The sequence below is a fragment of the Canis lupus genome, chromosome 16 (genome assembly GCF_048164855.1).
Source record: "Canis lupus baileyi chromosome 16, mCanLup2.hap1, whole genome shotgun sequence".
NCBI classification, from domain to species: domain Eukaryota; kingdom Metazoa; phylum Chordata; class Mammalia; order Carnivora; family Canidae; genus Canis; species Canis lupus.
This window is the reverse complement of record NC_132853.1, coordinates 27,051,149-27,066,168: the sequence shown is the minus strand read 5'-3', so window position 1 is coordinate 27,066,168 and position 15,020 is coordinate 27,051,149. Positions and strand designations below refer to the sequence as shown.

At 34.6% G+C, this 15,020-nt stretch overlaps 1 protein-coding gene across 2 annotated transcripts in view; it reads left to right on the top strand.

Annotated features, from left to right (window-relative positions):
• Positions 1-15,020, top strand: part of DHX40 (DEAH-box helicase 40) — a 47,449-nt gene that overhangs the window by 11,296 nt on the left and 21,133 nt on the right. For both annotated transcript variants that reach the window (XM_072779713.1, XM_072779712.1), the window contains exons 8-12: positions 4,760-4,859; positions 7,285-7,371; positions 7,508-7,690; positions 12,105-12,185; positions 13,387-13,544. In XM_072779713.1, the coding sequence (XP_072635814.1) occupies positions 4,760-4,859; positions 7,285-7,371; positions 7,508-7,690; positions 12,105-12,185; positions 13,387-13,544 (609 nt within the window). The remainder of the gene's footprint in view (positions 1-4,759; positions 4,860-7,284; positions 7,372-7,507; positions 7,691-12,104; positions 12,186-13,386; positions 13,545-15,020) is intronic.

The window sequence follows — 15,020 nt, the reverse complement described above, 5'->3', positions numbered from 1 at the left end:
ATGATCCCAGGGTCCTGGGATCAAGCCCCACCTTGGGCTCTGCTCAGCAGGGAATTTGCTTCTCCCTCTCCCTTTGCCTGCTGCTCCCCCTGCTTATGTTCTTTCTCTCTCTCTCTCTCTGTCTCTCTCTCTGCCAAGTAAATAAAATGTTTAGGATAAAATAAGTTACTTTTGGTTAATTTTCATTTTCCTGGGTTTTGTTCACTTTTTTTTTTTTAATAGAAGAGCTCTTGAGTATTATTTTTGTTATTACTCTTTTATGTTTGAGAATATCTGGCTTTTGCCTGTATACTTGAACTATATTGTGACTGGATTTTATGTTCTTGGGTCACACTTTCTTTTCCTTAGAACTTGGTAGATATTGTCCACTTGTCTTCTGACTTATAATGTTGCCACAGTTCGGAAGTCTGAGGGCAGCCTGATTTTTTTTTCCCCCTTCCTAGTAAGTGATTTGCTTTTTCTGTCTGATTGCCTGAAAATTTCTCTTATGTTTAAAATTCAGTGGTTTTAATTAGGAAATTTTTGGTGTTGAGCGTTTTATATCAGAATTTCCTGGAATTTGATGTGCTTTTTTAAAAAATCAACTTTATTGGGGTATCATTTATATGTAACAAACTATGAGCGTTTCAAGTTCAATGAGTTTTGACAAATGTACATACCTGTACAATGACCACCACAACCAAGATGAACTTTTATATATGTTCTTTTGATCTGAATACTCAATTCTTTATTTCAGAGAAACTGTCACGTTGTATCTTTGAATATAGTTTTTATCTATTTATTGGTTTCTGTACTTCAGTTATTCTTATGTTGGATTGCCTGTGTTCTGTGTTTTTTAGCTTCCTTCTAGTTATTTTTTTAATTGCACTTACTGATTATCTCAAGCCTTTTCTCTGTGTCAGGAATTTGATTTTCAGCTGTGTTAGTGAGAATTCTTAAGACATTTTTACTCACCCAAAACTAACTTCTTGAGGGAAGCTGGGTACAGTTTTAGCAGTGTTGTACCTCTTTCTTCTCAAAACTGTCATCTTCCCCCCCGCCAAGAAACAGTTTCTGTTTACTACTTTAAGTTACCTTCTTTTTTTTCTTCTCTTTCTTTTTCCTTCTCTCAGAAATAGTTCTTTGGAATCTTTATGGGGGACCTTGGAACAAGAAAATTTTTTAAAAAAGATTTTATTTGGGGGTCCCTGGGTGGCTCAGCGGTTTAGTGCCTGCCTTGGGCCCAGGGCATGATCCTGGAGTCCTGGGATCCAGTCCCACATCAGGCTCCCTGCAGGGAGCCTGCTTCTCCCTCTGCCTGTGTCTTTGCCTCTCTCTGTGTGTCTCTCATGAATAAATAAATAAAATCTTTTTTTTAAAGATTTTAAAATTAAAATTTAAAATCTAAATAAAAAATTTAATTAAATTTTATTTAATTAAATTAAAAATTTAAATAAAAAATTAAATTTTAAAGATTTAAAATTTTTAAAGATTTTAAAGATAAAAAACAATTCTTTTTTTAAAAGATTTTATTTATTTGTTCATGAGAGACCGAGAAAGAGGCAGAGATAGAGAGGGAGAAGCAGGCTCTCTGTGTGGAGCCTAATGGGGCATTCGATCCCAGGACCCTGGGATCATGACCTGAGCCAAAGGCAGATGCTCAACCACTGAGTCACCGAGGCATCCCAGGACAAGAAATTAAATTAAAAATTTAAATAAAAAATAAAATTAAATTTTAAAGATTTTTAAATTTTTAAAGATTTTAAAGGTAAAAAAAACAATTCTTTTTTTTAAAGATTTTATTTATTTATTCATGAGAGACCGAGAAAGCAGCAGAGAGAGACTGAGAGAGAGGGAGAAGCAGGCTCCCTGTGTGGAGCCTAATGGGGCACTTGATCCCAGGACCCTCGGATCATGACCGGAGCCAAAGGCAGATGCTCAACCACTGAGCCACCTAGGCTTCCCAGGACAAGAAATTTTGTGAGGAAGTTTCAGTTAGTCTTAACATATAATATGCTATATGTATATATCTAGGAGTGTCCCTTCATTATGAGTAATATCTCATATCCTTATTTCTTTGTAAACTTTGGAACATCTTTCTTAGCTGTTAGCCAATCCCCTGCTCCCCTCACTGATAACATCCTAGGACTTTACTACATCTTAATGAAAGTATTCCGTTTCCCCTTTCCTTCTTGAAGAGTGAGAATGTGCTTTAGGATATGTTTATTTAACTTTTTTCCAAATCTTTATAAACAAACATAAAACTGGTATGTGTTGGAGCTCCTGGCTGGCTCAGTCAGAAGAGCATGTGACTCTTGATCTCAGGGTTGTGAGTTTGAGCCTCACACTGGGTGTAGAGATCACTAAAAAAAAAATAAATAAACTTAAGGAAAACTGGTATGTGTTTGTACTTGGGGAATATGGTATTAAACTGGGAGTGAAATGTAAATGAAATAAACATGAGTCTTGTCAAAACAGCAGTTTCAAGACTTTTCAGTTGATTATAGTGAACAAAATGGTAAATGAAACGGAAATTTTGTTTGACCTGAACACTTAAAAAATTAGATATTTTTAGAAATGAGTTGATTGAAAAATGGACTAGATAAATATGTTCAGAAAGGCCATTTTTAATGTATGCAAATTTTAGGGTAGTGTGGAATTTTAAAGGTAGAAAGGGTCTTAACTTATTTATATAATGCATTTTTTATTTATCAATTCATTGAACTCTCTTGGACACTTTCTGTGGTCTAGATATTGTTCTAGGTAGTGGGGATATGTCTTGAATAAAAGAAAGTCCTTGTTCCATGGAACAACACTGTGGTAGAATAAGTAGATCATAAATAATGTATAAACATAATGTGAACTACAAAGTAGTATAAAACTCTTTTGAACCATTTGGAAGAAATGAGCTACCTAAGTCTAATACTTGAAAAATAATTCTTAACACTTAAGTTTTTTGCCAAAAAACTGTAAAAGAAATAGGTCTTTTTGGAATTATTTTTGTATTCACCTTAAAGCTTCTCCACAGATCTTTTATAAACTGCCTTTCTAGCACTTTTTTACTTGTGAAATTAATTTCTGAATAATGTGGAAGAATAGCAGCATTACTCAACTTGGTTTCAAACTTGTCCATCTGTGTGTAAATCTTAGCAAGTCATTGACCTCTCCGGAATTTAGTTTTCTCATCTATAAAATGAGATGATTGGCCTAGTTCCCTGATTTTTAACACTATGCTCATCTGTGCCACTCTTTTTCTCCCTTACAGTAGTTCAAGCTTGTTCTGTTATATATACTGGGAACACTTGGATCTTTTTAAGATTTTATTTGGGAACAGGTTTTGTTAAGATTTTCTCAGCGACTGAAAAGAAAACAATTTGAGATTGCTTATGTAGAAAAGATGAATTTTGTAAGCAAATATGGGCATAATTGTGGAAAATAAATATATCCAGGCATTTAATTATTTTTCTTCTTACATATATACTTACTCTTCTAATGTACAATAGTAAATATATAACAGTTTAAAAAGTTATGAAACATATAAAAATGCTATTAATTTCTTTTTATACCCCCAATAGATTGACTTGTGTACTCGATGAAATGATCACTCCTAATTTTTGGAGATTATTGAAGTACTGTGATCCGTCCAAACAAATCTCTTGCTTTGAAGTTCCTTGATCTCTATAACTTAAATGATCTTTTGCTTTGTCCCACTTGAGCCACCCGTCCAGAAGCTTTCCATCCTAGACTTTGTCATTACCATCATTTCTGATCTCAGTTTTAAACATCTTTCTGATGATTACTTTCTGTTTTTGCCTAATACTCTACTGCTTGTAATTCAACAATTTTCAGAATGCATTGACACATGTCCTTTATCGGGCCTTTACTTACTTTCTTTCACCTATACTGTAATCATTTCCTTGCAAACATTCTTAACCCTCTTGTCTTATTTTGTGCTTAACCTGGCAGAGAGCAAGTCTGGCTAAATCTGTCTTACTACTTATTTTACACCCAGTCCTCTCAAGTGCTGGGAAGAGCCAGGAACTCAGAAATACTCTGTCAACTTTCATGGCTTTCCTCCATGTGCATTAACCACTTCCCTAGGTTCACAAGTTCATTTTTCCTCTTTGTAAGAGACTAGCCAATCAAATAGAGCATCTCCTGGATCTTACTCCAAATTTCAGGAGAATCAGATTGCTCCCACTTTGGGGAGATGTTTATCTTTAGTGCCATAAACTATGGCTGGAGCAACAGGGTACTATAGTATAAGCATTGCTTGTTGGGGTTCACTCTTCAGAATGTGTGGGTAGGGGAAATGACTGTTGTGTTACTTGCTTAGAGAGGTGGGCATTAGAAAAATATCCCAAAAAGTAAAAACCATTTAGCTAATCAGTTTTTGAGGTAGAGAGAGGTCCTGAATGTGTAGTCATTGGATGGGCTTCAGAGAGTCCCTGAACACCCTGAAGTTATTTGAAATTTGTGTATGTGTGTACATATGTGCCTTTTAATGGAGAAGAGGGCCACAGTTTTTAAATATACTCAAAGGGAGCCATAGACCTATATAAATTTTGTTATAGGGTTTATTTTAGCAATAATAATCTGTGGTTTAATAGATCTAAAAAAGTTAGCAGTAAAAGGAGCAAAGATAAATTTTGCTATTTTGAATTCAAGATAGTTAAAGAGGTGAAGGAAACATAACTTTTAATGAAAAGAAAGTTTTTCAAACGTGGAATTTGATAAATGCATGTTGTAAATTAACATTTGCTCTTTACATGTATTTTAGATCAACAGAGAAGAATATTTTTGCCACCTCCACCTGGAATTAGAAAATGTGTCATATCCACCAATATTTCTGCAACATCTTTGACAATAGATGGAATCAGGTACAACTTTTAAGCCACTTAGCTTTGAGTTTGCTCCTTGGTGCCTTCCACTAATTTCCTTCTCACCTACTTGTAATCACCTACCATTTTTAATAATTATTGATTGCCATGGTTAGGAAATGGAGTGGGAGGTACACATAGTATTCCCCCCCCCCCCTTTTTTTAAGGTTTTATTTATTTATTCATGAGAGATACACAGAGGCAGAGACATAGTCAGAGAGAGAACCAGGCTCAATGTAGGGAGCCCGTTGTGGCTCGATCCTGAGACTCTAGGATCACGCCCTGGGCCAAAGGCAGGCACTTAACTGCCGAGCCACCCAGGTGCCCTACACGTAGTATTCTTGATCATACTTTTAACTACTTGAACTTGGCAATTTGTAGCTTTCTCTTCCCAAATTTAAGATTATGTGTCATGCTTTATGGGTTTCATTATTCATTGAATAGAAAGCCAAAGCTGTTTTTCTGGGATCCCTGGGTGGCACAGCGGTTTGGCGCCTGCCTTTGGCCCAGGGCGCGATCCTGGAGACCCGGAATCGAATCCCACATCGGGCTCCCAGTGCATGGAGCCTGCTCCTCCTTCTGCCTGTGTCTCTGCCTCTCTCTCTCTCTGTGTGACTATCATAAAAAAAAAAAAAACAAAAAAAACACAAAGCTGTTTTTCTATACTCATTATCAGCATATATCTAAGATGATTTGATATTTCTTTCTCACCTGGCACCTGCACTTGGTGGAGTTAAGTGTTGTATATCCAAGTGTTTAGCTGAAGGTACTGTTGCTCACTTTTCTCACCTTTTTGTGAAATGAACTATGATGTGAGTCTCTTATTTTTAATGTAATCAATGATGCCATCAAATTTTTGAGTATACTTAATGGAGAAACACTGGGAAATTTTAAGTCTAGACTGATAGTTAATGTGAAGTTCTTTTACCCTATTGAACCACAGTCCTTTTGGATATTTATCTTTTATCCAGTATATTTTGTGTCTTTAACTAAAAGTCTGTCTGTTTGCCACAGGAAGACTAGACCTAAATCTCAAAGATCCTTTATCTTTCTTTTTTTTTTTTTTTTTTTAATTTTTATTTATTTATGATAGTCACAGAGAGAGAGAGAGAGAGAGAGAGGCAGAGACACAGGCAGAGGGAGAAGCAGGCTCCATGCACTGGGAGTTCGATGTGGGATTCGATCCTGGGTCTCCAGGATCGCGCCCTAGGCCAAAGGCAGGCGCCAAACCGCTGCGCCACCCAGGGATCCCTCAAAGATCCTTTATCTTTCTTTTGGGTAAAATGATCACCTGGATCTGAGAGGAAATTTAATTTCCTTTGCTTTTCTCCTTTACTTTAAAAATAAATATTTCACTAAGGGCTGTCATTTCTTCAGAGTAGGTTAACCTCTTAATTTTCTGTTTCCAGTAAAGACAAAAGTCATTAAATATTTTTATAATATATTATAATATATATATATTATTTATAATAATATTCCAAATAATATTTGGAATGTTCCTTTAGTGAATGGTAGACTTACTTCTATTCCTAACTTAGTTGTTTACCTGACTTGTTCTCTGTTTTATTGATTTAAATGCTATTGTTAAAGGCTACCTGGAATTAGGTTCTGAACCTATTAGAGTGGTCTAGATGTGTCTTGTAAGTTTGTTTTTTAGAGGAGAAATTCACATAATGTAAAATTAACATTTAAAGGTGAACAATCAGTATTTAATACATTTATAGTGTTGTATAAACACTAACACTATCTCTACTTCTAAAACATTTTTATTGCTCCAAAGTAAAACCCTGTATCCTTTAAGCAGTTATTCCCTATGCTCCTCTCCATTCCAGCCTTTGGCAACCACCAACCTATTTTCTGTTTTTATGGAGATTTATTCTGGATATTTCATATGAATGGTCATATAGTATGTGACCTTTTGTGTCTGGCTTCTTTCACTTATGCTTTCAAGGTTTATCCACACTGTAGCATGTATCAACACTTTATTTGTTTTAATGGCTGAATAATATCCTATTGTATGTGTATACCATAATTTGTTTATCCATTTATCCTTTAATAGTTAATAGACATTTAGATTATTTTTACCTTTTGGCTCTTATGAATAGTGCTTCTACAAAAATATGCCTACAAATATTGGTTGAGTACTTGTTTCAGTTCTTTTGAGACACACTTAAGAATGCAATTTCTGGGTCATGTGGTTCTGTGTTTAACATTTAGAGGAAGCTTCAAACCATTTTGCACTTTGGCTTAATCATTGTACATTTCCATTAGTGATGTACAGGTATTCTCATTTCTTGACTTTTAGGCTTTACGTTTAATATAAAAGTCATCATGTAGTTGTTAGTTTGGTAGAAAAGGAGAATCCAAAGTAGCTAAAAATCAAGTCTTATTTTCTAGAAACTTAACTGGTTTTCGTTTTTCTTAGATATGTGGTAGATGGTGGCTTTGTGAAGCAGTTAAATCACAATCCCAGATTAGGGTTGGACATCCTGGAGGTGGTTCCAATTTCAAAGTAAGTTTCTATGTCAAGCTTTTTTTGTTCAAAAAACAACTTGATAGATAATTTTTAACTGTTTTAGGGGTATGATGTTAACTACTTAGGAAATTTACAGTATGTTTTGGGGACTTCTCTTTTTCTGCTTCTAAAGGAGTGAGGCGTTACAGCGAAGTGGCCGAGCTGGCAGGACTTCCTCAGGAAAATGCTTTCGGATCTATAGTAAAGATTTTTGGAACCAGTGTATGCCTGACCATGTGATCCCTGAGATTAAGAGAACTAGTTTGACATCTGTAGTTCTGACCTTAAAGTGCCTTGCCATACACGATGTTATAAGGTATGTAGACAATTTGAAAAAAGAAAAATTTGTTAGGATGGAGCCATGTTATTCTTCAGAATTCATTTGAAGTATTTGACTCTTACATCCCTTTCATTTTGAGGTTTAGCTAAACCCAAATAAAAGGCTTCTTTGCAATGCTTTCCTGTGATTTGATTCCTTGTTCTTGTTTTAACCTTGGCCTAAATATTCATGCTGATGTTTATTTGGATCATTTAGTGACCACTGTTCATCTGTAATGGAAGATATATAATGACCTTTATTCCAATCAGAAACTGGTTTTCTGGTAGCATCTTTTGTATGACCAGCATTGTACCAAGTACTTTGAGAGATAGAGTAATACTCTGTGGTAGTATTTTGCTTTTACTAAACTTAACTTATGTTAGGGAAATAAGATTCAGACACATGAAACAAAGAATGGAACAACTGTTAAATTACTCAAATGTTAAACTATATAATTAATTGGCATAGGATAGAACATTGTTGTAGGGGCTTGAAATTTCATATTATACATGGTAAAGGAAATGATGAATTTTAATTTAATTTAATTTAATTTATTATTTTTTAAAGATTTTATTTGGGTCTCCAGGATCATGCCCTGGGCTGAAGGCATGATGCTCAACTGCTGAGCCACCCAGGTGTCCCTGAATTTTAATTTTAGTCTAAATTGACTGCGAATGTGAAACTGTCAGGAACCTTAGAAGGTGACCATGCATTCTTTAAATTCATAAGTAGGAAAATAATTACTAGGCGTACCCAAATATGTATTGTATACTCTTGGAAAGCCAATTAAAATATATTTTGGACAGTTTAAGAGTAGATATTTTCTAAATGAGAACATAGATTTTAAAAAGAGGAAACCATATAATATATGAAATTCTAACTGTAATCATGAATGATTCCAATGAGAAAGAAGGATCATTTGAAGAAATCCAAATCCCTAAACAGAAAGCTTTCAGATGAACCTAGGTTTTAAAATAACATTCATAATATTATTATTTTTGTGAATAATATAATTACAAAGCAACATATAATCAAGAATAAACATGTATTAGAAAAAAAGAATATTGAGAGTGGCATATAATTAAGAATATATTTAAAAAGTAGGAATCATAATTACTTAATATCATCTGCATTGAGTTATTTTTCCATCTTAAGTTTTAAGACTTAGAATGTTAACTAAAAGTTCCAAAATGCTAGAAACAAACAAAAGATTTCTTTCTCTTTTTTAAAAGATTTTATTTTTAAGTAACCTCTACACTGAGTGTGGGGCTCAAACTCAAAACTCCAAAATCAAGAGTCACATACTCCACCAACTGAAACAGCTGAGTGTCTCCCTCCTCTCTCTTTTTAATATGTGTGTAGTATAAGGAAAAATAGAGCCAGTATTTGGGATATATGGTAGAGTACTCATAGATGACAGAAGGAAAATGGAGCTTTAGGGGTGCCTAGGTGGCTTAGTTGATTAAGAGTCTGCCTTTGGCCCAGGTCATGATCTCTGGGTCCTGGGGGTTCAGCTCTCTGCTCAGCAGGAGTCTGTTCTCCTTCTCCCTCTGTTTTCTCTCTCACTCTCTCAAATAAATAAATAAATAAAATCTTAAAAAAAAAAAAGAAAATGGAGCTTTTCAATTATTGTCTTGCTTCTTTTTTCTCTATCAAGAATGTTTTTAAAATCAGAAAGATAAGAACAAGTCTAGGTAAGGAATTGATGACCACGATGGATTAGGAAATAAGATAAAACCTAATGACCATAAATGAGTGTCTTGAGGCTTTATACATTATTTCCATAGTACTAAAAACTTGCAGATTTAGGGTTATCTAAGAGAAATTATGCAGAATAGGTTGCCAGAAAATTGTGAGAAATACAATTTTTGACGTCTTTATTTAGGAAAAGGGTGGAATCTGGAAATAATTACCCAGTATGTTTGAAATTGATCTTTAGCAAATTCTAGCTTAGTTTATTAGAAAAATGGTTTTAGAGAATTTGATGGTGATTTATAATAATCTGTATGGCTCAAACTGGTTCATGAAGAATATGTTAAAATAAACGATTTTCTTTTCAGTTTGAGGACAAAACTAGTCCACATAATGGGTGTACCATAAGAATTTATTGAACAATAACCTAATATATCTCTTGTTTTCTACACAGTATATAATAAGATTATATTTGACATCTTTGTGAATAAGATGACAGTACTGCTGATTATAGTTGCCTAATAGCTAAATCCAGAATGTATTGATTAATGGCTTAGCATAGCCTAGATGGAAGTTTGGCTGATAGTATGCTGAACTTTGCTCTTTCCTCATGACCATTTCAATAAAACTATTAAAGATATTAAAATCATGGTTATCAGATTTTTGGAAAATGTCTAGATATCTAATTAGTAGTTGATTAAAACCGGAAGATTTAGAATGATCTCAATAAGCCAGAACCTTGGACAAAAATCAACAAGCAAAAGTCTGAAAGATTACATTTTATATCCTGTGTTTTGGTTATACATTAAGGAAATTCACGTGGGAAAGATCTGAAATTATCAGATCACCAGAACTTAGTATGAGCTTGCAATTACTATTCTGTTAAGAAAACAATAAAAAATTCCTACTGGCATAAACTTTAATTAATAGATTGCAATATCCAGATGACTGGAATTATAGCATTCCTGTTGGTCACTCTACATTTGGAGTTCAGTTTTGGATATCCTCACATTTTATGAGAATTTTGACAAGCTAGAGTGTTTCTGAAAGATGATAATTAGGTATGTTGGGTCTTTTAGAAAGCAAATATTTTTTAGTATATGTGCTGCCAAAGGAAGCACTCTTAGAAAGCAAATAATACAAAGAGTGCTTGACAAATTTGGTAAATAAGGGAGAAAAATAATGATAGGTTTTTTGTTTTTTTGTTTTTTTTTTTTTTTTTAGCAGATCTGAAAGGGCTCTCATATAGAAGAGGAAGCTGACTAGTTTGGTATTGCTCTAGGACAGGGGTCGAAAACTATGGTCCAGGCTCACTGGCTGTTTTTGTAAATAAAATTTTATTGGAACACAGCCATGCATATTCATTCAAGTATGGCTGCTTTTGCTACAACAGCAGAGCTGAATAATTGTGACAGAGACCATATGGCCTACAAAACCTAAACTATTTACTATCTGGCCTTTTACAGAAAGTGTTTGTCGACTCTTGCTCTAGAAGATACCAGGACTTGTTGGTGCAAGTTGTAGGAAAACTGATTATAGAACAGTCTACGAGATTTTTGTTTATTTGTTTTTAAGTAGAGCTGTGAATCCTTGGATGGACTTTTGTGTAAGGTATTGGACCTTTTGTCCTTTGTTGGAGTTTTTCAAGGTGAGAAGTTGGAGTAGATGACTTAATCATCTAAGACTTGCGGTGGAAAAAGTAATCCAGTGCAGAGAGTATTAAGTAATTATTGTTCTTAATAATACAATATGTATGTAAATGTTCATGCTTGGTTATATGCCACCCTTTGTGAATATTATTGTCTTATGTTCACTAATAGTTTTGTGGTTATTAAGAGAATATCTTTATCTTCAAAGATATTTATTTAAGAGAGAGCTAGTGTGCATGTGGGTGAGGGGAGGAGAAAAGGGGGAGGGAGAGGAAGAGGGAAAGATTCCTAAGTAGATTCCGTGCTGATTGTGGAGCCAGATGTGGGCCCCATCTCAGAACCCTGAGATCATGACCTGAGCCAAAATCAAGAGTGGGATACTCAACTGACTAAACCACCCAAATGCTTCTAAATTGTCTATTTTCAGAGGATGCATGCTGAAGTATTTTGGGGTGAATTGGCATTGTATTTGCAACTTGTTTTCAGATAATTCAGGAGAAAATAAGAATATACGTAAAGCAAATATGGTAAAATTAATCAGCTATACTTAACCATTTTATTAAAAGCCATGCTAAAGTACTGTTAATTGTAATGTTTGCCCACATTCAATTGATTTTTCTCCACTGGTTTATAATAAAATTGTATAATAAAAGCTGTGGTTTACAGAACAGAGTAGATTTGACATTGGCTATGAAGAATGGGGCAGGATTAGAATAAGCAGAGAAGAATGAGTGAGTGTTCTAGCTAAGGGGGAATCAAAAAGAAATGCTTCTTGAATTAAATAGAAGAGTGTGATTCAGTACTGAATTCTACTCCTGAAACTAATATTGTACTGTATGTTAACTAACTAGAATTTAAATAAAAATTAAAAAAAAAAAAGAGTGTGATTCAGAAAAAACAGTTTCTTCCTTTGTTGAATGCTGCTCATGATCAGAATGCTTAGGAAAAAAAGAGAGAAGAGGGCTTGAAAATAGATCAAGTAAAAATTTTTAAAGAAATTTTCAAGTCTGTATAAAATCTTACAGTGGTCAAAAAATGGAATCTCACTCATATCTCATTTAAACACACAGGTTTCCCTATTTGGATCCACCTAATGAGAGACTTATTTTGGAAGCTCTTAAACAACTTTACCAGTGTGATGCTATTGACAGGTAAAACAAAAACAAAACCAACCATAGCAGATCTTAATTTCTTTGTTTCATTTTATTATTTTTTTAATTTTTAATTTTTATTTTAATTAAACTCTGTGCCACACATGAGGCTCAAACTCATGACCCTGAGATTGAGAATCACATGCTTTACCTACTGAGCCAGTCAGGTACCCCAGTTTCTATTTAATTTAATTTAATTTAATTTAATTTAATTTAATTTAATTTATTTGAGAGAGACACACACACACACACACACAGAGTGTGTGCACGTGGGCACAAGCCAGGGGAGCAGAGGGAGATGGACAAGTAGACTCCATGCTGAGTATAGAGCCTGATGCAGGGCTTGATCCCATGACCCTGAGATCATGATCTGAGCCAAAATCAAGAGTCGGATGCTTAACTGACTGAGCCACCCAGGCATCTCCTCAATCTTTTTAAAATAGGGTTCTTAATAGTTTCCTTTATCAGTAGAAAATGATTTGTTTAAATTGAATGGATTATTTTATATGAAGTTAGCATTTTTCCTCAGTTTTTCTTTGCCATAATTCTGAATTTAAAAATTACATGGTAAACTATGTTATATCTGGTATTATTTAACAGTAATTTTTTTTTAAAGCTTTTATTCATTTATTCATGAGAGAGACAGAGAGAGGCAGAGACACAGGCAGAAGGAGAAGCAGGCTCCTCACAGGGATCCCGATATAGGACTCAATCGCTAAATCAGGATCACACCCTGAGCCAAAGGCAGATTCCTAACCACTGAGCCACCCAGGCGTCCCATTTACAGTAATTTTTGAGTATAATTTCAATGCCAGGCTGAGTATATATCTAAATAATAAGAGAGCCATAGTCTTGGTTCTCATGATTGTGTGATGGGGAAAGATTTGGTAATTATTCTCTGATTTCTTGGAGGACATCTTCTATGCTTCTGTAGCATTTTGTGTCTTTTTTTTTTTTTTTTTAATGTACTTTATTCTGCCTCACTGCTTATTTTTTGGATGTATTGGCCCTTGAAAGCAGGGAACATATCATCTTAACGTTTTCTTTTACCAATGATCAATGTGTCATGTTTCTTATATTGAATTGAATTTCTGGATTTGATTTAAGGTAATATAAACTGTATCTGATCTTTCTGAAGATGAACATTTCCTTTGTACTCTCTCAAGGTAGAAAGACTTAAGAACTTTTTCTTTCTTTTAAGGAGTGGCCATGTGACCAGATTGGGTTTGTCTATGGTGGAATTTCCTCTCCCTCCACATCTGACATGTGCAGTAATAAAGGCTGCTTCTCTGGATTGTGAAGATCTACTACTTCCAATAGCAGCAATGTTGTCTGTGGAAAATGTCTTCATTAGACCTGGTAAGAAGTTTATTTAAAAAATAATGGACTTTATTTTTTAGAGCAGTTTTAGGTTTAAAGAAAAATTGAGGATAAGTACAGATGCACACAGTTTGCTCATTATTAACATTTTTTTGTTCATGTAGTACATTTGTTATTATTGATGAGCCAGTATTGATACATTATGATTACTTAAAGGGTCACTGTATTGTATATTCTTTGGGTTTTGACAAATCTGTAATGAAACATTTCCACCATTACAGTAATATACTAAATAATCGCACTGCCCTAAACATCCCTTGTGCTCCACCTATTTATCCCTACATCCCTTCCCCCAAACCCCCAAACCCTCTTATAAGCAATGAGTCTGAGAATTCCTGTTGCTCCACATTCTCACCAGCATTTGGTATTGTCATTGTTTTGGATTTTGACCATTCTAATAAATGTATACTGGTATCTTGTTTTACCATGCAGATCCCTGATGACATACGGTGTTAATCATCTTCTTCTTCTTTTTCTTTTTTTTTTTTTTAATATTTTATTTATTTATTCATGAGAGACACAGAGAGAGAGAGGCAGAGACACAAGGCAGAGGGAAAAACAGGCTTCCACTCAGGGAGCCTGACGTGGGACTCGATCCCGGGTCTCCAGGATCACACCCTGGGCCGAAGGTGGCGCTAAACCGCTGAGCCACCCGGGCTGCCCTAACCATCTTCTTATATGCTTGTTTGCCATTGTAGATCTTTTTCTGGTGAAGTGTCCATTCAGGTCTATTCATTTTCTTATGTTATTTTATTTAAAGATTTTATTTTTAAGTAATCTCTGCACCCAACATGGAACTCAAACTTAGAACTCTGAGATCAAGAGTTGCATGCTCTACTAACTAAGCCAGCCAGGTGCCCCCAGATCTTTTAAAAATTGGATACTAATAAATAAATAAATAAATAAATTAATTAATTAATTAATTTTCTTATTGTTGAGCTTTAAGAGTTCTTTGTACATTTCAGATACCAGTTCTTTATCAGGTATGTCTTTTGCAAATATTTTTCTGAGTCTGTAGTTTGTCCTCTCATTCTTTTGATGTTGTCTTTCATAGAGCAGAAGTTTTTAATTTTAATGAAGTCTAGTTTTCAGTTACTTCTATCACAGGTCGTGCCTTTGGTGCTGTATTTGGAAAGTTATCAGCATCCTCTATCACATCCTCTAGGTTTTCTCCCATGTTATTCTCTAGGAATTAGATGTCCATTTGTTCTAGCCCCATTTGTTCAAAAGATTATCCTTTTTCCATTGAAACGCCTTTCTTCCTTGTTAAAGATCATTTAACTGTATTTGTGTGGGTCTGTTTCTGGGTCCTGTATTCTGTTCCATTGATCTCTTTTCCTGTTTTGTCAGTACCACACTGTCTTGATTATTGGAGCTTTGTAGTAACTCTTGAAGTTGGATAGGGTCAGTTCTCTGACTTTGCCCTTCCAAAACAGTTCAATATTGTTTTGGCTA